The sequence below is a fragment of the Microtus pennsylvanicus genome, chromosome 10 (assembly GCF_037038515.1).
Source record: "Microtus pennsylvanicus isolate mMicPen1 chromosome 10, mMicPen1.hap1, whole genome shotgun sequence".
NCBI classification, from domain to species: Eukaryota; Metazoa; Chordata; class Mammalia; order Rodentia; family Cricetidae; genus Microtus; species Microtus pennsylvanicus.
In genome coordinates, this window is record NC_134588.1 from 62,515,018 (window position 1) to 62,541,112 (window position 26,095).

General features: G+C 44.5%; 3 protein-coding genes across 8 annotated transcripts in view; all 3 read left to right on the forward strand.

Moving 5' to 3' along the window:
- Abhd6 (abhydrolase domain containing 6, acylglycerol lipase) overlaps positions 1-1,197 on the forward strand; it is a 45,622-nt gene extending 44,425 nt beyond the window's left edge. For all 6 annotated transcript variants that reach the window (XM_075988536.1, XM_075988539.1, XM_075988537.1 and 3 more), the window contains one exon: positions 784-1,197. In XM_075988536.1, coding sequence (XP_075844651.1) covers positions 784-960 — 177 coding nt within the window. In that variant the 3' untranslated portion in view covers positions 961-1,197. The remainder of the gene's footprint in view (positions 1-783) is intronic.
- An 8,412-nt stretch (positions 1,198-9,609) lies between these two features.
- Positions 9,610-19,309, forward strand: Rpp14 (ribonuclease P/MRP subunit p14). Its single transcript, XM_075988543.1, has 6 exons — positions 9,610-9,802; positions 12,237-12,323; positions 12,422-12,506; positions 15,886-15,962; positions 17,440-17,518; positions 18,138-19,309. The coding sequence occupies exons 2-6, from the start codon at positions 12,253-12,255 to the stop codon at positions 18,192-18,194; spliced, it is 369 nt and encodes a 122-aa protein (XP_075844658.1). The 5' UTR covers positions 9,610-9,802; positions 12,237-12,252; the 3' UTR covers positions 18,195-19,309.
- On the forward strand, positions 18,310-19,056 carry Htd2 (hydroxyacyl-thioester dehydratase type 2). The gene has a single exon (XM_075988542.1). The coding sequence runs from the start codon at positions 18,310-18,312 to the stop codon at positions 18,826-18,828; it is 519 nt and encodes a 172-aa protein (XP_075844657.1). The 3' UTR covers positions 18,829-19,056.
- Positions 19,310-26,095: the final 6,786 nt, after the last annotated feature.

The following is a 26,095-nucleotide window of genomic DNA, read 5'->3' on the forward strand; positions in this document are numbered from 1 at the left end:
CCACTAGGCATACTAGGGGGATAACTAAAATGAAAATAAAGGTGAATGGGTTGTTCAGTCCCGGGGAAGCTCTGGGGGTCCCTAAAGGTCTTCCATGGAGGTTCTCCCTGTAGCCTTCACCTCTTGTATTTTCTAGTGGGGCTTTCCTACCCCTGGGCTTCCTACTCCAGCATCGAGCCAACTACTCAAATCATTCCCCTTAAGTCTCAGGTCTCCCGACTGTCCCAAGGCTGGTGTAGGGCTGGGAATGTGCAGGGGGTGATGCGTTCCACCTCGCATGCACAAGGCCATGGATTCAATCGCCCATGTGGAATAGGCATGGATGTGGTGGAAAGGCCAGAGTAAAGGCCTTCCTTCTGCTCTGTCATGCCCTGCCTGACCCCGGTTTACCATGACCTCTCACACTCACGCTCTTTCCCCCTCTGTAAAGATTCCTCTACTCCCTCAGCTGGATCAGAACTCAGAAATGGTGTCTTCCCTTTCTCTGCTCCTCTCTGCAGAGACCCTGTTCACATCATGCTACCTTCATCTCTTGATATGTCTGGCTCCCCCTCCGGCTTCACCTCCGTGCAGACAGGAACTCAGTCTTTTCCACCCTGTTAGCATTGGCAGCGTTCCGCTTCTAGTGCCATGTGTCAGAGTCAAACAGGAGGCATGCTGATGACTTCCATTCACCCCCTCTTCCTGACCCCTGCCGGGTGTGAAAGGTAGAACCTGTCCACAGCAACACCGTGGGGCATCGACATCTTTGTGTACTCTTTCTTTCCCTCTCTTCCTCTGCAGGTGCTCGATGTGTCTGGGGCAGATATATTGGCCAACTCCATTGCTAACTGCCAGGTAGAGCTTCTGGAAAATTGTGGCCACTCTGTGGTGATGGAGAGACCGAGGAAGACAGCCAAGCTCATTGTCGACTTCTTAGCTTCTGTGCACAGCACAGACAACAACAAGAAGCTGAACTGAGGCCCTTGCCACAGCCTGCATTGTTCACACAGCATCTGCTCCCATCCCCAAAACTTGATACAGTCACCACTCTCAGGGATCCTGCCCCAAATGCCATTGGAGGACCAGTGTCCCTGAGGAAGCCAACCTCCTATCCCAGTATGGTTCCACAGAGCATCAGGGGCCGCAAGGAAATCTCCAAGATCCTTTTTCAAAATAGAAACCTAAATGGAACTAAATTAAAAAAAAAAAACAAAACCCAGCCATGAAGCCTGCTAGAAGTCGTCAAGTGTATGTCACTGACAAGCCAAGGCAGTGCTAAGCAGCCACCCGGGATGATGACCATTAAGGACATTTTCTTTAAGGCATTCCTCACACATTAAACTTGAGCTATTTTTGTTGCTTCAGATGTATCCCTTGCATGGTCAGTGGCTTCTTGCATAGGAGCTTTAGTCATTTATTGAACCCTTGTTTAGATCTAAGCAAGTTTTGCATAGAGGCCCATGTGTGAATGCAGCCCATTAGCCACAAGACCAGGGAAAGAAACAGGAAACTGTGGAAGAACTTTCTGCCCCTAAGGCCTGATGCACAGACCTGGAATCTCAGCCACTTGGGAGGCTGAGGCAGGAGGATCTAAGTTCAAGGCTTGCTTGAGGTACAGAGTGAGTTCAAGGCCAGCCTGAGCTACTGACTGAGACAATTAAAAAAAAGAAAGAAAGACACGAAAAGAAAATGTTTCTACGTTTTTTTTTTTTTTTACATGTAGAAACATACATGGAGGGGCATTGTTTGGCTTCAGCCAGCCCTCAGAACTGCCGAAGCAGCACATCACAGACTTATGAGTCTGGGTACCTACAAATCAGATATGAGTGACCAGAATGAAGACCATCTGACAGGGTGGGTTTCCTAGGAATAATTTATAATTTTTAAAAATAGGACTAATAAAGCAATAATGTTCTAGACCTCTATCTAATCAGACTGGAGCTCATGGGCATCTTTTCTATTCTGCTCTTCTACTGATAACCCTCTGATGTAAAATACTAGTTTGTTAATGAATTCTGTGAATTCTGTGAACAATAATGTGAATGAAAAAAGTAAGTCCAAACAGCTGTAAAAAGTGACCACGATGATGTAAAATAAATTGAATAAGTCTAGGCTGGCAACACGCACATGCTTTCCATTTCTGAGCTCCTAATGGGGTGCAATATTAATAGATTTTCTGTTCACTTAAAAATGTGTTTATTTGTGGGGTCATGTGAAGAGGCCAGAGGTTGACCGTTGATGGCAGGTATCTTCCTCAGTTAGTCCCCACCTCATTTTTAAGACAGGATCTCTCAGTGAGCCTGAAGCTAGCAAAGCCCCAGGCATCTTTCTCTCATTACCCATCCAGCACTGGAATTGCAGGCACATCAGGCTGTGTCTTGTTTCTTACATGGGTGCAGGAAATCCGAACTTAGATTCTCAAACTTGCATAGTAATAACCCCTTACTAACTGAGCCATATCTCTGGACCCTAAAAAGATGTTTCTGTTATTTTATATTTACTGTGACTATGTGAATGTGTCTGTGTCTGTGCGGGCGTAAATGAAAGCAAGCGCAGGTGCTTGTGGAGGCCAGCAGCTGCTTGTGGAGGCCTGGCTGTCCTGGAACTCCCTTTGTAGACCAGGTTGGCTTCTATGAGTTCAAGGCCAGCCTGGTCTATAAAGCTAGTTCCAGGACAGCCAGGGCTACACAAAGAAACCCTGTCTTGAAAAATCAAAAACAAAAGAAAATGAAAAGAAAGACTGAAAATCAATAAATTAAGCTTCCACCTCCAGAAACTTGGGAAAAAAATAGTAAATCAACCAGTGGACCAAGGGGAGTAATGCAATTGAAAATAAAAGTCAACAGAATCTGATGGAGGAAGGTCATTGGCTAATAAAGGAACTGCCCTGGCCCATCTCATTGGTTAGGAGATAGGTGGGAGGAGTAAACAGAACAGAACGCTGGGAGGAAGAGGAAGTGAGGTCAGACTCGACAGCTCTCCTCTTGGGAGCAGACGCCTTAGAAGAGAGGCCATGCTCTGCTCTCCCAGGCAGGTGCACGCAATGAAGCAAGCCGCCAGGTCAGACATGCTGAATCTTTCCCGGTAAGACCGATGCTCACAGATTATTAGAGATGGGTTGATCGGGATATCAGAATTAGCTAGTAAGGGCTAGAGCTAAGGGCCAAGCAGTGATTAAAAGAATACAGTGTCTGTGTAATTATTTCGGGTAAAGCTAGCCGGGCAGGCGGCTGGGGTGTTGGGGACGCAGCCCCGCCGTCCATATTACTACAAGAATCTATTCTGTTTCTCAGAGAAAGTAGATAGTTGATGATTTTTCTTATTCCCATGAGTTCTGAGCTTCCCGTGAGGAGGGCGTCTCTGCACCTGGGTGGTGAGAGATGATTTCCCATGAATCTCTAGAGAGGCTCTGGATCTGAGGGTCAGTTTCAGAACAGTAGCCTCTGGACACAGGAGTTCTTACTGGTGAGGATTGGAAGCTAGGTCTGTAAGCTATGTGTTCTGGTGTATACTCAGAATCCTACAACTTGGAGAGAGTGTCACTGGGGGAGGCATCTGCATTGTCATTCAGGCAGGGTGTGTGCAGTCCACCTCAGCATGGAAGAACAGGAGGCAGGTTCTGCAGTAGAACACGGCCCCCACTTCCTCCACTGTCAACAGAAAACCTTGAGAGAAGTCATGGACCAAGAATAAGAGAGTTTTTGATAAACACATCAAGTAGGTTTTCTGATGGCCCAGCCATGCTGGGAAGTCCCTTGTACCCTGTATCTTGCTCCAGTAATTTTAAGAAGCCTGCTAGTCACTGCCAGAGCTAGCTGCCTCCACACCAGATCCCGCTGGGCTCTGTGCCTTTGCCAAACCTTGGAAAGAAGAAAGGAATCATTCATCACGGCCCTTCCTGAAAGGCTGCCAGAAACTGCTGGACTAAAATGGAAAGCCCCAGTAAACTCATTCCCTCTGCTCAGGGTTGGGACCATCAGAGTTGTAGCAGATTGCGCTTCCTGGACAACTACTGGAGACACCGAGGGACAGTGATCAGAATGCTTTGCCGGCAGTCTGGGCTTCTCCGGGATTGGGGTGGCAGCAGGAACGACATTGGTACCAGGTGACACATGCCAGGTCGGTGCTGCTGCCTGTTCAAATCTGTGTCTTGCACTTGAGCTCCTGTGAGGTCCCTGTATCCCAGGGAGTCATACCTGCTGCTCTGCCCAGGGGAAGTTCCCAGAAGACACTGCTGGGTGGGTGGGGGGAGAGTGTTGGAATACCTCCCAGGTGGGGCTGTAGGACTAAGGCCACTGTGTTTATCCAATCCCTTTTTCTATCTCTTCTTTCTCCCAGTATGACCCATGCGCAGGAACAGGCAGTTACCTCCCAGCTCCGGTGTCACCCCAAAGTCACAGACTAGACTTCCTGGTCAGCTATCAGGGAGTTCAAAAGTAGAAGGCATTTTTTTAAAGATTTATTTATTTATTATGTATAAGTGTTTTGCTTGAATGTGTCCCTGCAGGCCAGAAGAAGGCACCAGATCTCATTACAGATGGTTGTGAGCCACCATGTGGTTGCTGGGAACTGAACTCAGGACCTCTGGAAGAGCGGCCAGTGCTCTTAACCGCTGAGCCATCTCTCCAGCCCAGTAGAAGGCATTTTGAAGGGGGAGAAATGGACAGAGATGGGGCAATGGAGATAACCTCGAATTAGCTGCCGACATTGGAGCAGGGTGGGGCGGCGCAGTGCTTGGATTATTGTTCAAGAACCCTGGTGCCCTGGAGCTTTATGGTTCAGTACCATCCATGTTCTTGAGGCTGGTATCAACCAGGGTGTGTGGGCCTGGCAGTTCCACGGCATGTGGTGGGAACAAGGGTCTTGAGTCACCATCACTGACCTGAGAGAGGTAGAGGCACCAGGCAGCTGGGCCATTCTTGCTGAGTCCAGGAGGGAATCACTCCTTTCTGAGTTTTGGAATCTTTGGTTCATAAGCCTCCAATGGGAACCTTGGGCTATGGGGCTCCATCAGGTGATGGGAATGAAGGATTCTGACAACCCTAGTAGCCCAAGGCCAAGGCTAGCTGGGGCATATACCTCTCACTGATTGCAACACAACTCTTGGAAGGTGACTGCCGAGACTACTGTGAACCTACTCCCACGGTTCCTCACCAAGGCTCGCAGATCTGAATGTGATTCAAGCCCAGACCCATCCCTATGTAAAAGGACCATGCACCACATCTCATATAATATCCCAGCTCCATGCATGACTCAATCGATGCATCCATGTTTCTGCTACCAGTGTAAATCGGATGAGATCTGAACAAACCTTCCCTTCGCGGTGGGCGAGAAGACTGTGCTTCTGTTTTGCTTGCTTGTTTGTTTGTTTCTTAATTTCAGAGTCGCAGATAAAGAATGGGCGTCTGCTCTCCAGGTTCCCTCTTCTGTTGGGTGTAGGCGGTACACTGAGGAAGAGAATTTTCCAGCATGCGAAAGAAACAGCCTGCACATGGGTGTGTGCCACAGAAGCCGCTTCCTGAACACCAGTAGTCTGTCTAATATTTTTAAAGGAATATTTATTTTATGTGCATTGGTGTTATGCCTGCTTGTGTGTGTGAGGGTGTCAAAGCTTGCAGTTACAAACAACTGTTAACTGTCATGTGGTTGCTGGGAATTGAATCCAGGTCCTCTGGATATGTAGCCAGTGCTCTTAACCACTGAACCATCTCTCCAGCCCCATCCTATTATTTTAGTTATTGATATTAATGATATCTGTCACTTTTATTTTCCCAATGCTAAGAAAGATACCTATGCCTCCTGCATGGCCCCACCCTCGCCCACCATTTTTTGGGAGGGATGTCTGTGTACTTGCATATACTACATACACATACCTATAATCAGAAAGGGCCTGCAGGTGGTTTGGCGAATTTTTTTAAAAAAAATAATAAATGGAGTTATGCTGGGAATTATTGTTCCCCCTACCCACCTGCCTCTCTTACCGCTATCCTCGGGACTCTTCTAGATCAACCCATAGAGTTCCAGGATTTTGTAAGGAGAATGCAGAGTTCTCCTGAAGAAAGTGTAGAATGCCCAAGTACCCTTGAGAAAGTATTTTTGAAATTTTAAGAAATGATCTAGCTAAGCACAGCAGCAAAAGCCCACGATTTCAGCTATTTCAGAGAATGGCAAGTTGGAGGCCAGCCTCGACAACTTAGGAAATCCCATCCCAGAACAGAGTTAAGAAGAGCCAAGGATGGGGCTGGATGGCAGAAGGCCAGTCCTGTGAGGCTCTGGAAGAGAGGAGGGGGATCCCCCAGGTGAACATGTGAACATCCCTGGCTTTTACCTGAGGGGATCAGAACTCAGATTGTCTCCCACTGAACTATCTCTGTCTAAACGTCACAGATTCGTCAAGACACAATTTCTCTGTGTAGCCCTGGCTGTCCTGGATCTCACTCTGTAGACCAGGCTGGCCTCAAACTCACAGAGATCCACCTGCCTCTGCCTCTGCCTCTGCCTCTGCCTCTGCCTCTGCCTCTGCCTCTGCCTCTGCCTCTGCCTCCTGACTGCTGAGATTAAAGGTGTGCGCCACCACTACCCAACCCACAAATTCTTTTTTTGTTGGTTGGCTTTGGTTTTTAGTTTGGGATAGGGAGGTGAGACAGGGTGAGCCATGTAGCCCAGGCTGGCCTCAAAGTCTCCATGCTCCGGGCTTAGGCATGTACCACCATATGATGATGCCTTATTTTCATTTGCTGCAGATGGAAGCCAGTGGCCAAGGAGAAGGAAGGCTCAGTCTTCCTTTGGGATTGCCTTAAAGATTGCAAGTCCTTAGTACTCCAGAGCTCCCTATGTGGTACAGCTGCAGCCAGACTTTAGCTGAACTCACCTCCTTACTTTCTGCCTGCTGATCCCTGCGGGTTTTTCAGTTCTTGATTGGAGATGATCCCAGGGTGTCCTTGAAGGAGCGGCTCCTTGTGGAAGGGATAAAATCCAGCTGGAGCCTTCTGTTGCATCTTCTTCACTGTCACAATGACAATGCTGCCAGCGGCATTTCAGTGTCACTGTACGATACAGATGGCATACTGTGAGCCAGCTCTCTGGCACTTGGTGGATCTCCTTAAAATGAAACGGAAATAATGGCTGCAGTTAAAAGCTTTTAGCTTCTGATCGTTTTGACCTTTGTCCTATCTTCAAAGAATCTGCTGACACAGGTCATGGTTTTCATTGCATGGATGGACAATTGTGGCATAGATTTCCCCTTGGGTACTGTAGAAAAATCTAGTTGATACCGATTAGCAAGGCAGGGAAGGGAGAACTCTGTTAGTTTCCTTCACATGTTGCCCATCTGAAACAAGTCCTGTTTCCTTTGAGGGGAAAAGAGAGGAAGCAGAAGCCACATAGCTACAGAGCATGGCCAAGATAGAATGACATCAAGTCCAAATGGATCAAAGACCTCAACATAAAGCCAGCCACATTGAACCTTATTGAAGAGAAAGTAGGAAGTACACTTGAACACATTGGCACAGGAGACCACTTCCTAAATAGAACCCCAGCAGCACAGACACTGAGAGAAACAAATAATAAATGGAACCTCCTGAAACTGAAAAGCTTCTGTAAAGCAAAGGACATGGTCAATAAGACAAAATGAGAATGGGAAAAGATCTTCACTAACCCCACATCAGACAGAGGTCTGATCTCCAAAATATACAAAGAACTCAAAAAATTGGACACCAAAAGATCACATAATCCAATAAAAAAAAATGGAGTACAGACCTAAACAGAGAACTCTCAACAGAGGAATCTAAAATGGCTGAAAGACACTTAAGGAAATGTTAAACATCCTTAGTCATCAGAGAAATGCAAATCAAAACAACTCAGAGATTCCATCTTTTACCTGTAAGAATGGCCAAGATCAGAAACACTGATGACAACTTATGCTGGAGAGGTTGTGGGGGAAAGGGAACACTTCTGCATTGCTGGTGGGAATGCAAGCTGGTACAACCCCTTTGGATGTCAGTGTGGCGATTTCTCAGAAAATTAGGAAACAACCTTCCTCAAGACCCAGTAATACCACTTTTGGGTCTATATCCAAAAGATGCTCAATCGTGCCACAAGGACATGTGCTCAACTATGTTCATAGCAGCTTTGTTTGTCATAGCCAGAACCTGGAAACAACCTAAATGCCCCTCGACTGAAGAATGGATAAGGAAAATGTGGTACATTTACACAATGGAGTACTACACAGCAGAAAAAAATAATGACAGCTTGAATTTTGCAGGAAAATGGATGGAGCTAGAAAACATTATTTTTAGTGAGGTAACCCAGACACAGAAAGACAATTATCACAAGTACTCACTCATAGGTGGTTTTTAAACAAAAAGCAAAGAAAGCCAGCCTACAAACCACAATCCCAGAGAACTTAGACAACAATGCAGACACTAAGAGAAACTTACATAGATCTAATCTACATGTGAAGTAGAAAGTATAAAAAGACAAGATCTCCTGAGTAAACTGGGAGCATGGGGACCTTGGGGGAGGATTTAAGGGGAGAAGAGAGACAGAGAGGGGAGTAGAGAAAAATATAGAGCTCAATAAGTATCAATAAAAAAATAAAATAAAAAACAAAAAACATAGGAATGACAGAGCTTTAGGGAACAGCAAATATTAGATTCTTTTCCGGGTTATAGAAAAGGCCCCAACTGACCTAGGCACTGACTTGGCTGTGCAAGGCATCCCTTTACCTTCACTGCCATGGCCATCTCAGGCCAAATCACAACCGTTTACTAAAATACAAGCTGAGTGACCCAGTGGTACCGAGGACTGCAAGCAGTGATAAGTCATCACACAAGTTCCCATACTCAGAGACCACCTCGGTTTAAGATGGTGCCGTCTGGACATCACTGGCCAAAGCCGATAGATAATCTGTAATACCACTTGTAACCACAATCTGGGGCAAATAACTTAGCCTTTCCCTCTTCCTCAGTTCTACTTCTGTAAAATGGGGACTATTGTAATAATAGCTACCCCAAGGTTGTGTGACAGTTCCATTAGATAACTTATGTAAAATCTTTTGGACAGCGCCTGGCACAAAGTCAATATTAGTTGCTATTGCTGCTGTTAAACACACACTGTATGTCACACGTAGAGTGGGACCATGTTTTATTTTCCTGAGCTCCCAGTACCCAGAACAGTGGCTAGCACGTGGTAGATTCTGAACAAATACTTGGTGGGTAAAAGTAGAAGTGGAATAACATCTGGATATAGGAGCAGCTAAATCTTTCCACGTCGATACAGAACATCTACTATGTACTTGGTGCCATAAAGGTATATTGACGGTAGTAGATCTTGTCCTTAGTGCCTGACAGATGTTCTTGAAAGATACTAAGGCTTGGATTTAGTTTCGTTGTAGAGGACTTGCTTAGCATAGATGGGGCATTGGTTTTGATCCCTGGCACAGCAAAAAATAATAATAATAATAATCCAGGAGAGGAGATATTTGATATAACCTGTTGCGAATGAACGTAGATTGTCTGGGCCTCATAAGCCTGCCACAAACGTTAAGTTCCGAAAGTGGACGCTAGGGGGCGCTGCACCCGCCGGCCTCAGCCCTGCAGAAGATTCTGCGACCGCCTAGTGACCGACGCCGCGCAGTGACGTCACGTCCGCCTGCGGGTTCGCGTCTGTGGGGCAGGGCGGGACGGAGTCAAATGTAAATATACCAGCTTTGCGGGTCCACGCTTGAGCCGCTGCGTTGGAACTCCGACCCTTGCTGAATTCTAGCGAAAGAGACAGGAACGGGGCTTCGTTCTGCGCCGGGGCCGCTTAACTGCACGCGGTATGTGCGGGTGCGCATGCAGAGGCTGGAGCGCAGGGTGGAAGAGCACTGGGCCGGAGGTCAGGCCCAGAACCGGGCCGCGGGCCTTCGTACGGCGCGGCTAAGGTCCTGGTGACAGACGGTGGCCGGGAGGGTTCACCTGGCCGTGTGCTAGGCGCACTACATTCTAGGTGGGCGCTAAGTCGAGCAAGGTTGGAAACAGCGTGACTCTTCAGCCGTAGGGGATCGGGCTTCTTCAGTGACTGGTTTAGTCCCGTTAGTTCCAGAGCTGTGTTTTGTGTGTGTGCCCAGATGTGCAAGGCACTCGTTTGAGTAGCAATCGGGAATGAAACAGGTTCTTTTTCGGAGTGCAGGCGTATTAAGAGGCAGGAGCAAGGAAGTGGATATTAAATATTCTGTGATCCTCTTAGAAATACTGTAAGACTTGGAAGGATTAGGCAAGGAGGAGTTGGTACAATAATAGATCTGATGGGCAGTGGAACACATTGAGGAAGATGAAGGAGGCTAGGAAGTGTGAGACACGTGACTACCCGCTTCTGGCCTCCGGAGAAACTCTAGCCCTAGCTAGACACACCACGTATAAGCCACAGGAATACCCTTTCCAGGAGCGCCTTATAGCCGGCCTTCTTGTGCCCCCAGTCCCCAAATAATGACATGGATACTTATTGGTTTTGAATGCTGGCCTTATCTTATGCTTGTTCCACTAGCTCTTATAACTTATTTTAACCTATTTACATTTTGCTTTGGGGCTCTTTACATTTCTTTCATTCTACTCTACTCTGTCCAGCTGGCTGGCTGGCAGCTAGCTGATTAGCTGACTCTGGGTATTGCCCTCTCTTTCTCTCTTTTCTCTCTCTCTTCCTCCTACTTACTATCTCTATCCACCAGCCCTACCTATCCCTCTACTGCCTAGCTATTGGCTGTTCAGCTTTTTTAAAAAAAGATTTATTTATTAATTATGTATACAGCATCTGTCTGTATATATCCCTGCAGGCCAGAAGAGGGCACCAGATCTCATTATAGATGGTTGTGAACAGTCAGTGCTTTTAACCTCTGAGCCATCTCTCAGCCTCCTCCCCCCTCAGCTTTTTATTAGACCACTCAGGTGTCTCTGGCAGGCAAGGTGAAACAGCAATACATCTTTACATAATTAAACAAACGCTGAATAAACAGTGTTACACTTTGCCTAGTTAAAGTCATATTCCATAACAGCATTTCCTTAGATCCCTTGTGTTGTAAGGTCAGTCCTTCACAGTGCTGCCAAATAGCCCTACAGAGAGCTGGATGCTGTGTACTGGACGGCTCTCGGTTTGTGTTTGTTTCCCTTTCTTCACCAATGAGAATTATCCTGGGGAGTGCTAGTGTGAAGGAAAGTTCCTGGTAAAAAGCTGCACTTCATTTAGACTGGATTTTGTACTTGGTTGATTAGCTGATTAGAATGAGAAGGTTAATGAGGAACGTGTAGAGGTTGGGATGTTGCAAGTCCAGGCATCTGTTTTAAGTTGTCTTCCTGCACACCTCTGAGTCTCACATAACATGCTTTGGGTGAAATGTTTTGGGCTGTATTGACTTAGCAGACCACTTAGCTTTCACGAGTCTAAGGGGAAGAATGCCGTCAGCATCTGAGGCCTGTAGCAGAGGTTTTCCTGCTTTGCTGTAGCTGCCGACCTGGTATTTTCACCAGTGTATTTGAAAAGTGTCTTCATTATGACCGTCTTTGTTCATTTACTATAAAAACATCAGGGAATTTACTGCCTTGGGTAGCATACATCTTTGTTCCTGGGCTATGGCCACTAATATTTGGCTCCAGAATAGGCTCTTACTCTCTTTGAGGTGAGAGCTGTATTGCAGGGGTATGAGGTAAGCAGTCTGCTGCTGAGCCACATCTGCACTAGGGACTGATTTATGGACTGAGAATAGCAGACTTGGGGAAAGGACAACAAAAGGACCACCCCTCGTGTTCTATGGGGACAGAGTAAATGGTTATATTTCCTTATTGTATCTTTCCTTTGATTAAGGATGATCTATTCTGGCATGTTTAAAAATACAGGAATGAATGGGCTTGCCTGTCCTGCACCAGATTCTGGGCGTGATCTCCAGCACCACCACCCCTCAACATATACCAAAAATAAGGACCTGCCAAAGAAAAAAGAGACTCCTCTATATCTAGATGGGTAACCGTTGTCTAACTAGGGTTACATAAAGTACTGTAATACATCTTTAAAAGCCAAATAGACTGGATGTGGTGACATTCCACCTGGTAATCTCAGTCCTCCGTAGAGCAAGGCAGGAGGAGCAGTTCAGGGCCAGCCTATATAGCAAGTCTTTCTCGGCAAATAGAAAGTAAGTTCCCATTAAAAACAGAACTACTACTAGAGAATACTACTACTAACAACGAGTACCTGGTAGTTATGAGCTCTCTTTCTCCTTTTAGGTGCCCATGTTTGAAGATGCCAGCTACTGCATATGAAAGAGTGGTTTACAAGAACCCCTCAGAGTACCACTATATGAAAGTCTGCTTGTAAGTTCAGTCTTGTGAGTTGTTTCCTTTTGTTTTTTTTTCCAAACCTGAAAAGCTTAGATTTAATAAGATAGTTTCTCTTTTAAATATTTTTTCAGAGAGTTTCAAGAACACGGAGTTGAGCTGAACGCAGCCCAATTCAAACAACTGCTTGTTTCGGCCCTAAAGGACCTGTTTGGGGAGGTATGAGTCGCTTGGCGGCTAACATTCTCCAGGGTTTTGTAAGAAAGTCTAGAAAAGGGACCAAGAGTATAGCTCAGTGGTGGAATGGTGGCCTACCTTGGGCTGGTCATACCTGTCACTTGGGCACACACCTATCAGAATTCTAGCATCTATGATTCTACTGTTGGTGAGTGGAATTAGAGTAAGAATTCAAGGTTAGGCTCCTCTACACAGCCATTGGAAGTCAGCCTGAGCTACCTGGTACTTTTTTAAAAAGGGAAAAGTTTGCCGGGCGGTGGTGGCACATGCCTTTAATCCCAGCACTCAGGAGGCAGAGACAGGCGGATCTCTGTGAGTTCGAGGCCAGCCTGGTCTACAAGAGCTAGTTCCAGGACAGGAACCAAAAGCTATGGAGAAACCCTGTCTCAAAAAATAAAAAATAAAAAAAAAAAGGGAAAAGTTTGTTTGTTTGTTTGTTTGTTTGTTTGAGTTGTCTGTAGATCCCTGGTTGTCCTGGAACCTAAACCAGGTTAGCCTTGAATTCACAGAGACACCTACTTCTGCCTCCCAAGCACTGGGATTAAAAGCAACAGCACTCCTGGCCTAGAAGAGCACTTTGTAAGAAACACAGAAATACCATTTTTTAAAGCTGTACTAGAGTTTGCAAAGCCAACTTTCAGAAATAATGAGTTTTGGTAGGTTGTTCCAGCATGCCCTGTATTTGACCAAGAATCTGTTCGGTTACTGTTCCTGCACAATGCTATCAAATTATAGTCTAGACATCTTTGCCCATCTTTGTAAAGATAAAGGGTTTATATGAGAGCCAGCATGCGTCAGTGAGAAAGTCTCTTTTTAAAACATTGTGAGGAATGGCAAGATGTCCTGAGTTCAGTTCCTGGAACCCACAAGATGGAAAGAAAGAATAAACTCTTGAGAATTCCCTTTCATCTCCACACATGTGCAGTGGCACATGTAAGACATGTACACATATGCACGTGAGCAAACAGACCTCGGTACATGTGCCATGACACATATACATGTGGGGAAAACACACACATAAAAATAAATTGATCTTAAAGTAATAAAAAAATTCTGAAACAGTATGAGCAGAAGTAAAAACTTAGTGATGTTGGTTGACATTCTGATGCAGCTCCTTAGCCTGTTGCCGACCAGCACTTTGGGCCCCTTTGTCTTAGCATTCACTAAACAGAAGATGAGCTTTGGAAGTGAAGAGGAAAAGCAAAGCTAGGATTGACTCTCGAGAAATTGCCTGATATATTTATTCTGTTCAAGTCTGCCCTGTATCTTATCAAATATACTCTGCAAAAACTGTGTGAATAAAATGGAAAGAGCCAGGCATGGTGGCGCAGGCCTTTAATTCCAGCACTCAGGAGGTACAGGCAGGCACATCCCTGAGTTCAAGGCCAGCTGGTTTACAAAGTAAATTCCAGGACAGCCAGGGCTGCACAGAAAAACCTTGTCTCAGAGCTACCTCCCCCAAAAACTGTAATTCAAAGCAAACCTACACTTGCTCTTGCAGAGGACCCAGGTTCAGTTCCCAATGCCCCCACAGTGGTGCAGAGCCATTTGTAACTCCAGTTTATAGACTCTGATCTCCTCCTCGGACTGCCGCAGATACCAGGCATACATATGGTGCACAGATATGCATGTGTGCAAAACACTGACATAAAAATAAATCTTTTTTTTTTTTTTTGAGACAGGGTTTCTTTAGCTTTGGAGCTTGTCCTAGAACTAGTTCTTGTAAACCAAGCTGGCCTTGTACTCACAGAGGTCCACCTGCCTCTGCCTCCAAAGTGCTAGGATTAAAGGTGTGCACCACCACCGCCTAGCTCATAAAAATAAATCTTAAGGAAAGTAATGTTGCACATGAGTGTTTGTGGGGCACTAATAATATCCGGAAGCTGAAAACATCACAGTTGTCCCTTAATGGGTGAGTGTTCAGTGACTGTATATTCAAATCGTAGAATATGGTCATCAGAGAAGAGGATAGTGGCCAGACAAATCTCTAGAAAACTGAGCTGAATGGAAACAGCCAACCCTAAGTAAATTACTTGTGGGGTAATTCTATGTATATAATGCTCTTGCTTCAACATAACCTGAAGAACGAACTCGTCACCAGGGCTTAGGGAAGTGGGGTATGTATGATTATAAAGGTTCAATAGAAGGAGTCTTGTGGTGGTTCAGGTTTTTATCTTGGTGTTTGTTGGTGGTGATTAGAAGAAATCACCTATGAGGAAGTCACATAGAAGTACACACATACAAATGTAAATGCACACAAATGATGTCAGGTCTAAGTAAATTCTGAATTGGGTCAATACCGCCACCTGGCTTTGATCCTGTACTATGATTATATAAGACACTGCTTTTGGCAGAGCCTAAGGGAAGAGTACATGAACTTCCCTGTAGACTGCAACAAATTAAAAAAACAAAACCTGCAATTTCTATATGTCATTTAAAAATGTAGTTTCACTGCGCAGTGGTGATGCTTGCCTTTGATCACAGCACTTGGGAGGCAGAGGCAGGTAGATCTCTGTGAGGTCAAAATCAGCCTGGTGTACAGAACAAGTTCCAAGACAGCCAGAGCTACAGAGAGAAACCTGTCTTGAAAAACTAAAAGAAATTAAAATTAAAAAATATATATATAGTTTCGGGAGATAGGAGCCGTAAGACATGGTTTCTCTCTCTCTCTCTCTCTTTTTTTTTTTTTGGTTTTTTGAGACAGGGTTTCTCTGTAGCTTTGGAGCCTGTCCTGGAACTAGCTCTTGTAGACCAGGCTGGTCTCAAACTCACAGAGATCTGCCTACTTCTTCCTCCCGAGTGCTGGGATTAAAGGTGTGCTCCAAGACATGGTCTCTTTTTCTTGGGCTGTCAGTCTTGTTAAATAATGACAAGACTGGGAGAATTGTGGAAGAGCAAAGTATGGGGTCTTGTGTGAGAGTTCGGATTGAGCCTAGTCTTTTGAATATGGGAAGGAGCTTTTGGGAACACATTTCTCTGTGTGTGTGTTTGTGTGTATGGGGAGAGGGTGTGCATAGACATGTATATACCTCTGCGTGTGTGGAAGTCAGAGAACAACTTGTGGGAGTTAATTCTCTCCTTTACCATGTGAGTCCTGGGGATTGAACTATGGGGATCAAGCTTAGGCCCTTAGGTTTGTGCCAGGCAGCTTTACCCACTGAGCCATCTCACCAGCTGGAGAAGGAACAGTTTAAACACAGATTCAAAGGCAAGGAGGTGTCACGAAAAGGAATGGGAACATTGCAGACAATAGGAGCCCTTATCAGGCACATGAGAGTACCAGCACCATTAATTGAAATACTGGCGTTATCGGCGTTCACAGTGGTGACAGGAGTCCACTAATGGTGTTGTCCATACCTAGGTTGGTGCTGCTTTACCTGTGGACGTCCTAACCTATGAAGAGAAGACCTTGTCAGCCATCTTGAGAGTGTGCAGCAGGTATGACAGTGATGGGACAGCAGTGAAAATGCCTCCAGGATGAGAGGCCATGGCTGGGAATGTACGCTGGAGTTACTATACACGTTCCTACACATTCCTCTACCTGGTTAGACTCCAGATACGAGAACCCTGTGGTTTAATCACAGCCAGGTTCCCATTTGATAATTACGGGTTTTTTCTCTTTTTTTTTCCTTTCTTTTTTTTTTTTTTAATATAAATACAGAAGGGGTCCAAGTGGGCAGAAGTGCTTGGGGCCTAAAAAGCTCATGAGCTGTGAGCACAGGGTCAAACCAACTATAGCAATGGGAGCTCCAGGCCATTTTACAGGACTGGAGAAGAATGCCTCAAGGTTAACTGAGGGCCTGATTTGTTTTCTTGAGTATTATTTTTGAAGAACACCAAGTCTAATAGAGGAGAAGTACTATTAATTTTCCTTACCCAAGGAGAACAAGACACAAATTTTTTTTTTTTTTAATTTTGGCTTTGTTTTATTGTGTGGATTTTTTGTTTGTTTGTTTGTTTTTCAAGACAGGGTTTCTCTGTGGTTTTGGAGCCTGTCCTGGAACTAGCTCTTGTAGACCAGGCTGGTCTCGAACTCACAGAGATCCGCCTGCCTCTGCTTCCTGAGTGCTGGGATTAAAGGCGTGCGCCACCACCACCTGGCTTTTGTGGCTATTTTAGAGTAAATTCTTGACAACATGGTTATACAGAAGACACAAATTCTAAGCTCATTGTTTTACAGTTGTATCCTCCAAAGAGGCAGAACTTGGGATGAAGGGTCTCAGGTGTCTATGGTCATCTGGGAGTATGGTAAAGAGTTATTTGGATTAAACAGTCATCCTAATGAACTTTGCTCCTCCTCTGGAGAAGTAACTCTGGTATTTGGCTTGTATGTCAATATCTCATAAAGATGGATTAGGATCAAATGCAGGATGAGAATGGCACCACCCAGTAACACTGTAGCCTCTAAGAGCCAAGGTTTCTGAAGCCTGTGTTTGTGATACAGGATCCATCTCGCATTGTAGTCCTGTGCTCAGACTGTTACACGGTTCTGCAGCACAGACCCAAAGACATTTTCAAAAATTCCTATTATATATGAAAATAATTTCAGCAGAATGAAGTACGCCAGCATTTACCCACAAGCGTTAGAGTACATTACTGCCCTTAAAAGTTGTAGCTTTCACTGGGGAAGGTAGTCTTGTTTTGTTTTGTTTTGTTTTTTTTAATATGGACTACTTCATGAATTTGTGCATCATCCTGATGATTATTGTTTTAAAGTCAGAAATGTGTGCAGTTTAGAAAAATTCTTGAGCTCAATTTGTTTTCTGTCTGTGATACATTCTTCTAAGGTTCTGTTTTATTTAAATGAGGTTTCTGTGTTTATTTGTTTTTAACTTTCTAGACAATCGCAAACAAAGGTACTAGGGAGCTGTTGGCAGCAGAAATCCTTATTTATGCTTTCTTGTTCTTTATACAGTGGTCTGACTAAATTGTGGAGCTCTTTGACCTTGTTCGGAGCCTATAAAAACAAGAAGTGTGCCTTTAGAGTGATTCAGGTAAAGACTTTTCCTTCATCATTCCAGGAGGACTGAGCACAGCAGTGATGTGATCTGGATGTGTGTCTCATTTTTGTCTTGAGTAAAATAAACAGTTAACATCTGGCAAGGACAAGCCTGGAATCTCACTGCCTCTGAAACTGAGGCAGAGTGGTCAAATTTTAGATCACTTTGTAAGAGATGTTTGAAGGTCAAATTTTTCTTTTTTTTTTTTATAAACTATTTTATTTTTATTTATTTATTATATGTATAGCATTCCTTTCATGTGTGCCTGCAAGCCAGAAGGGGGTGCCAGGTCTCATTACAGATGGCTGTAAGCCACCATGTGGTTGCTGGGAATTGAACTCAGGACCTCTGGAAGAGCAGTCAGTGCTCTTAACCTCTGAGCCATCTCTCCAGCCCGGTCAAATTTTTCTTATCAGGATTTGTGATAAAGGCTCTTCTCACTACTAGTGCAGTGTTGTGTTAACAGGTTGTTTCCAGGCTTACTAGTACTTGTTCAGTCATTGCTCCCTCCAGGATGTGCCTTAAAATGTGACTACTAGCCTGTAAAACCTGCATGTTTCTGGGCTGCCTGTTGTTACCATGCGGTCTGCGTTAACCTTTTCTTCTTTCGTAGGTGTCTCCCTTTCTCCTCGCATTATCTGGTAATAGCAGGGAACAAGTGTTGGATTAAATACTCTTACAGTTCCAGAAACCTCCACTCTCAACAGAATCTTTTGGTATCTACATAGATTGAAAAAAAAGAAGCAGGCTAAAGCCCCAATTGATGATATTTGGAGACACTAAAGATGTTCTCTGTGATTTCTGGTCATCATCGCTGGTGGAGTGGGCTTCAGAGGAGACTGTGGCAGAATCACCTGGTCCCAGCAGGGCAGTGCTTTCAGTGTGTGCACATAAAGGTTGGAGACCGTGCTGAGCTCAGCAGAGCCTTCACACAGCAGGATGTGGCTACCTTCTCCAAGTTAACAGGAGATGACAATCCTCTGCATCTAAGTGAAGATTATGCAAAACACACCAAGTTTGGAAAGACAATTGTGCATGGAGTTTTGATAAGTGGACTTATTTCTGCTCTCCTGGGTACTAAAATGCCAGGGCCAGGCTGTGTGTTTCTTTCTCAGGAAATTAAATTTCCAGCCCCTTTATATACTGGAGAAGAGGTCTTAGCGTCTGCAGAAGTGAAGAGGCTGAAGCAGTTGGTTGCTGTTGTTGCGGTGTCCTGCTGTGTAGTAGAGAGTAAGAAGACAGTTATGGAAGGTTGGGTTAAAGTTATGGTCCCAGAAGCTCCTGATGCTGAAATGCAAATTTAAAGTTGTAAGTTCAAACACCTGTGCTCAGCGTCAAATGACAAATGGGGACGTGGGCTGTTGCTGTATACTCGGAAGTCATGTGGGGAAGGAGAGCAAGTCGACAGTTTGTTTCAATGTCTACTTTTTATATTAACTTTATGCTTTGTCCAGACTTAAGCATGTACAAGATTTCGTCGCCTTTGGAGGTTTGGGTTTTTTTTTGGTTTTTTGGTTTTTTTTGTTCTTTTTTTCCAATTATAAAACAATTGAGAGGGGCTGAAGGAATGGCTTATCAGATAAGATCACTGGCTGCTCTTCCAGAGGATCTGGGTTTAATTCCTGGCACTCCCAACTGTTTGTAACTCCAGAGTCAAAGGATCCAACACTGTCTTCTGGCCTCTGCAGAAACTACATGCATATAGTACACAGGCATACATGCAGGCAAAACAGCCACACAAACACAACAATAATAAAATAAAAATATTTTTTTAAAAATGGGAAAGTTATCTACATGTTTTACTTTCAGAATTTCAAACATAGTTATATTTGTATTTGATAACGCCTACCTCTATCTGTGTTGAAGGTTCTTGTGGATTATACCACCACGAATTTAGTTACTAACTGCAATGGTGGAAGTCAGATCATCTTGGAACACCTATTCTTTACTGTTTTCATAAACCCTTTCTCAGTGATTTCTGGACTAGGGTTATAATTCCTTACTGTTTACACCAACATGTAATCTTGTGCTGGATGTGGTGGCACAATCCTTTACTCCCCACTTGAGAGGCAGAGGCCAGGGAGCTCAAGGCCAGCCTGCTGTGCACAGCAAGTTCCAGCACAGCCAGGGCTACAGAAAGAGACTCTCAAAAAAACAAAACTGCCATCGACTTCAACCTTCTATGTGACTTGCCTGGGTAGCTTTTGCTGTTATGGAAGAGGGATTTACGTGCAGCCTTGACTCGGTTATCAACTCCTAATACTGTGCAGCACTGTTGGAAATAATAGAAACCTAGAAGTAAGCCTAGAGCCAGGCCTATAAATAATAGCCAACATTATCTTCCCACCCCGGCCTCCCATGAATGAGGTTAGGGGTTTTTCTGAATTTGAAGCTGGCTGCTTTACAGTTGAACATGTTGGCATGTCGATTTTTCAGGGAGTAGGCCAATCTCTGTTAGTATTTTAGACCTGGAGAGAAGACTGGGGTGCAAAGGATCTTTTTTTAAAGGGCTCTGATTCTTCTTTCCCTGTCTTGAAAATGTGGGTCTATATTAAAACCAAAACATCAGCTGGGCAGGCAGTGGTGGTGCACACCTTTAATACCAGCACTTGGGAGGCAGAGGCAGGCAGATGTCTTTGAGTTCCAGGATAGCCTGGTCTACGGAGTGAGTTCCAGGACAGCCAAGGCTACATAGAGAAACCCTGTTTCGAAAAACCAAAACAGCAAACATAAATATCTTTTTAAAAAAATATGTATGTGGTATAAGGAATAAGTCAGACCAGGGTGTGGTGATGCATGCATATAATTCCAGGTATAGGCAGGAGTATCTGAGTTTGAGATCAATCTGGTCTGCATAGCGAGTTTCAGGACTACATAAACCCTATCTCAAATAGGAAAAGAAAAAAATATGTGGTGAATGAGGGAGGCTCAGGGTTTTTGTTTTGCTTTTTGTTTGGTTTTTTTAAGAGTTTAGGGATATGGGGCAAATGTGCCAAATATGTTATACTTGTGGCTCACCTGTGTTCACTATGTTAAATGGTAACTGACCATAACTAGCTGCTCTGATTAGAAATACAAGATCAGCAGGGCACAGAATCATTTACTTAGAATTCCAAAATTTAGGACTAGGAATTTGAGACCAGCCTGACACAGCAAGACTTTAAAACAAAACCAACGATCAAATGTGGTTAGCTATTTCGTATTTCCTGGAAAAGGCATTCCTTCTGGTGGTGTTTTGTTGGTTTGTTTGTTTTTGTTGTTTTTTCAAAACAGGGTTTCTCTCTCTGTAGCCCTGGCTGTCCTGTAATTTGATCTGTAAACCAGGCTAGCCTTGAACTCAGAGATCTGCCTGCCTCTGCCTCCTGAGTGCTGGGATTAAAGACGTGCACCAGGCCAACAGGCTCTGGTGCTGTGTTAAGTAACAAGATTTCTGTGGGTGTGTGCTTCTTTGTGCTTGTGGAGGCCAAAGGTCAGTAAGGTGTCATTACTCAGACAAGATTTACTAAATCTTTTTGTGGCTCATTAGCCTGGAACTCAGTAATTAGATGACGCTGGCTGACCTGTGAGCTTATAAGGGATCCACCTGTCTCCACTTCTTAAGCACAAGCCACTGTGCCTGCTTTGTTTAAACGTGGATTCTGGGGTTGAACTTAGTTCCTTGGAGTTAATTTACTCAGCAAGGTACTAGACTGGAACAGCTGACTAGATTACTAGAAAGAATTATTGTAGTCACTAGAGGGCAGTCATGCATCTTGTGAGTTGGTTGTAAGCCTATTACAGTGTTTGAGGGTGAGAAGATGCCAAAGTTTGTGTCAGGAGCTATTGTAAGTTTCAGAATGGGCAGCATTGCAGACGGAGTACATCTAAGGAGGACTTAGTTCTAGGGAAGTCACTAGACTTGATGAAATGTGTTGAATATCAGAAGAAAATAGAGAACTCAACCCCTGGGATTCAGTAACAGTCTTATGTGTGGATCTGTACAGAGAGCACGATGTGATTTTTTTTTTACACTTCTAATAAGCTAATTTTTTATTAATTTATTTTGTTTCTTTTTAAAGAAAACAAACTTTTTTATTTTGCATACCAATCTCAGTTCCCATTCCCTCCCCTCCTCCCATTTCTTCTACCTACCCCCCACCTTATCCCCCATCCACTCCTCAGAAAGGGATATTGCTTTGGGAAAGGTCCAAGGCCCTCCCTACTATATCTAGGCTGAACAAGATATCCATCCAAAGAGAATGGGTTCCTAAAAAGCCAGTACAAGCAGTAGGGATAAATCCTGGTGCCCCTACCAGTGGCCCCTCAGTCTGCCCCAGCCATGCAACTGTTACCTGCATTCAGAGGGACTAGTTTGGACCTATGCTGGTCCCTTCCCTGTCTGGCTAGAGTTGGTGAGCTCCCATTAGCTCAGGTAAGCTGTTTCACTGGTGTTCCTATCATGGTCTTGACCTCTTTGCTCATATTCTCACTCCTCCAACTCTTCAACTGGACTTTGGGAGCTCAGTCCAGTGCTCCGCTGCGGGTCTCTGCCTCTGCTTCCATCAGTTGCTAGATGAAGGTTCCATGGTAATATTTAGAATATTCATCAGTCTGACTACAGGGCAAAGCCAGTTCAGGCATCTTCTCCTCCATTGCTTAGGGTCTTAGCTGGGGTCATCCTTGTAGATTCCTGGGAATTTTTCTACTGCCAGGTTTCTTGCTAGCCCCATAATGGCCGAGGGAGCCATAAGCTAATTTTCTGCCTTTACTATAATTCTTGAAACAGCTTTATAAAGTTAATGGACCCATCTTATTGACACAGAAGCTAACTGATGCTGTATAGCTGTCCAGGGTCATGCAGCTAATATGCAGTAGAGCTAGCATTCAAGCTTGAACTTCCTTTTTCCTGTCATTGTGAATCCAGTGTTTTTATTCCTGGAACACGGTCAATTTCAATAACATTTTGTTAAAATGGATTTCTTAAATCCACTCAGATTGATATTCTCTGCTATAGTTGTAGCATTTCCCTATTCTGTACCTGTAGTTTCTACCCAATACCTGTCCCTCACCCCTCTGCCAGTAATAGTCATACCACATAGCCTAGGCGGGCTTTGAGCTCAGCATCTTCCTGTTTCAGCTCCCCAAGTTCTGAGAAAACAAATGTGTAGCACCATGATTGGCCACCTACCCTTTTCAAGATGGCATTCAGAGATTGTGTTCAGAGGACGACAGCTTTAGGATCAGCTAGATGAAAAGAAAAGTTAGCCAGGTGGTGGTGGCACACGCCTTTAGTCCCAGCACTCAGGAGGCAGAGGCAGGTGGATGTCTGTGGGTTTGAAACCATCCTGGTCCACAGAGTGAGTTATAGGACAGCCAGGGCTATTAGACCCTGTCTTGAAAAAAGAAAAACAAAACAAAAAAAGTTAGAGACAGACACAGTGACTGCTGCCTAATTCTGGCAATTCAGAGACTGAGGCAGGAAGATAGACTATCTGTCCCAACCAACCAAAAGAAAAGATTATGTAAGCCATGTGGGGGGGGGGTGAAGAGAGATGGCACTTTGGCTAATAACTGATTTACACTGTAACTTCTCATTTAGAACATTTTCACGTTACTAGTAGTCTAGTGTGGTCATGAACTTTGGTCTCGGATAAACAGCGAACTCGTAGTCTGTAAGTGGTGACTCAGCCAAGGCTGTCAGGCCGCTGAAGCTGTGTTAAAGCAGCCACAAGGAGAAGCGATCATTCACTTTCTCAAGCCCACAGGAGAACCCAGAAAGAATGACTACTGTTTGTCTTACAGTGAAGGGGACTGGTAATTGTGAGGGAGCCGTGTGATCACACTAGGTCACAGGAAAGTGAGTGCAAAGTAATGACTAAAATAGGCCAATTTGTCTAGCACTTTTCATATTAGGTGCTTTGTAAGACTGCAATTTATGTGATATTTGATTGGCACAGAAAGAATACCCATCTTAAGCAATTTTAGCCTAATGTACTGGAAAATTGCTTAACAGACTGTTATTCTGTTGGGAACATTTCCATATTACTGAAATGCCACTCTTCTTTTTTCTCAGCAGCAAATCTTAGATCAGTGGGTAGAGCCTCACCATGGCCACCATTTACCTTGTGGGCCTGACTTGAGTATTCATCTAGAGAAAGAAATGTTCCCACCAGTACATCTGAGATAACCATGGGTTTTCATTTAGGGCCAAAGGATTAGTTAGTCATTTTTCTTATATGTTCTTAGAGTATAATTCACAGACCCTGAGAAAATTGCTGTTAAATCACATCTGTGAAGGGTTTATATTAAAACAGTCTACCAAGGGTTGACTGTCACTCTGAGCAACTGTGCTCTGTGACTGCCTCATTGCTGGCATAGTTGATGGACTATTCCAGGTCAGCAGAATCGGGGTCTGTCCAGTTACTGCCCTGGGTTGCATGGCTGGCTTTATGTGGTACTATCTTGGGTGCTTTGTTCTTTATTCTCTGCTTTCATTTGGATTGCAAAGAGCAGAATTCTCAGCATCTTCAGAGAAATTTGGAATTGGAGCAGAATGAACAGCTATGAGTTAAATTTTGTTTAGTGTCCTGACCATAAATTTTTATTTTTATTTATTTTTTATTTTTTTGAGACAGGGTTTCTCTGTGAAACAGTCATGCTGTTCTGGAACTCACTATGTAGACCAGGTGGGCCTCAAACTCAGAGATCCTCCTGCCTCTGCCTCCTGAGTACTGGGATTAAAGGCATGCACCACCACTGCCTGGCCAGACTATGAATATTTAAAGAAATGAAGCCATTTTTAGTTGTAAGACCACTCTGCTTAGGAAATATTGAAACTTGTGTGTTCTGATTTGTATAGCAGTTGTCAGGCTTAGGAATTTCCTCACTAAAATCCATTATGTTCAATCAATCTGGCCAAACCTCAGGTTGTTAAATAAACAACCCGTGAGCTGTCTAAATATTTGGCAACAACAGAATATAAAAATCTTCTTTTCTTCTGCTAGTCTGCAAGTAGTTGTATGTATGCAAAAAGCAAAACCATGACATTTTCTCATTCCTTATTAGTTTATTCAGCCCAAGACTAGAAAAGCAAGTCTGATTTGAATTAGATCAGCTCTGACCTGGAAAGAGCTTCCCCATAGTCATTCTGTGCCATTTCAGATACCAGACAGAGCCAGGCACAGAAGCCTGCATCTGTAGTCAGCCACTCGGGGGCTCAGGGAGGAAGACCACCGGGTCTTGTGGCCAAATTAAAAAAAAAAGAATTGAAAGGAAAGCAGCCGGGCAGTGGTGGCGCATGCCTTTAATCCCAGCACTCAGGAGGCAGAGGCAGGCGGATCTCTAAGTTCGAGACCAGCCTGGGCTACAAGAGCTGGTTCCAGGACAGGCTCCAAAGCCACAGAGAAACCCTGTCTCGAAAAAACAAAAAACCAAAACCAAACAAACAAAAAACCAGGTGAATATTGAGGTTGTCTTGGGGTTGGAGTTTGGTCTGGTGTCTCAGGATACTTGGGGTTGCTGACAAGGAACTCACTGAGGTGGTAGGAAAGAAGTAAGCTTGGGCTGCCAGAGAGAATCACAGAAGGATAAGGAAACACTGAGCCTGTCCCTGGCTTCCATCAAATATTTCTGGCTTTCAGTTTCTCTTTCCTGGTAAAGAAGACAGGCAAGTCACATTTCGTGACATGTGCAGTCCAGGTGTTCAGTTCTGATTCCTTTTCAGTCCCTTCCCTTCTGGAGAGAAAAACATTCAGATTCTTTGTTCCCAGGAAAGGCTTGTAACCTGCAGTTTGTCTCAACCTTCTTTTAGGTATACCAACATTAGCACAGTTCAGGGCACCCAGTCATCCTGCCTGCTGAGGTTGTCCCAGTCCCCATTCCACAGCTGAGGAAGCTGAAGCAAAGTGAAGTCAGACAGCTGGGTACCTTTGGAGCTGGTGAAATCTAAGGAATTAACTTAGAACGTGAACCTGTCACCATGACCAGCACTCTGATTTCTTCCTCGGATTTGTTTATTTTTATTTATTTGTTTGTTTATTTATGGTTTTTCGAGGCAGGATTTCTCTGTAGCTTTGGAGCCTTGCCTGTTCTGGAACTCACACTGTAGACCAAGCTGGCCTCAGAGATCTGTCTGCCTCTGCCTCCCACTGAGTGCTGGAATTAAAGGCCCGGGTCACCAATGCTGCACCCCGGCTCTTCCTCAGATTTGTGAGGGCAGGTGGGTTTTGCTTAGTTTTTGAGTCTAACTCAAATTCTCTTTTCTCTCTCATGGCAGTCTTCCTCCAAACCAGAATTTTTTGCTCCATACCCATGTCCTGCTCTCTCCCACAATGCCTTTACCCACTTAGTATTCCCCCTTCCCTCCTTGAAGTACTGAAGTCCACACAAGAAAGTGTCTGTTAAGCCGGGCAGTGGTGGTGCACGCCTTTAATCCCAGCACTCGGGAGGCAGAGGCAGAGGCAGAGGCAGAGGCAGAGGCAGAGGCAGGCCTCTGTGAGTTCGAGACCAGCCTGGTCTACAAGACAGGCTTGTTCCAGGACAGGCTCCAAAACCACAGAGAAACCCTGTCTCGAAAAACCGAAAAAAAAAAAA

Excerpts from the sequence above, each read along its gene's own strand:
- Rpp14 (XM_075988543.1), top strand. The coding sequence starts at position 12,253 with ATGCCAGCTACTGCATATGAAAGAGTGGTTTACAAGAACCCCTCAGAG. Across the intron at positions 12,507-15,885 it reads TAAAGGACCTGTTTGGGGAG|GTTGGTGCTGCTTTACCTGT; the intron begins GTATGAGTCGCT and ends GTCCATACCTAG. Across the intron at positions 15,963-17,439 it reads ATCTTGAGAGTGTGCAGCAG|TGGTCTGACTAAATTGTGGA; the intron begins GTATGACAGTGA and ends TTCTTTATACAG.
- Htd2 (XM_075988542.1), top strand. The coding sequence starts at position 18,310 with ATGTTCTCTGTGATTTCTGGTCATCATCGCTGGTGGAGTGGGCTTCAG.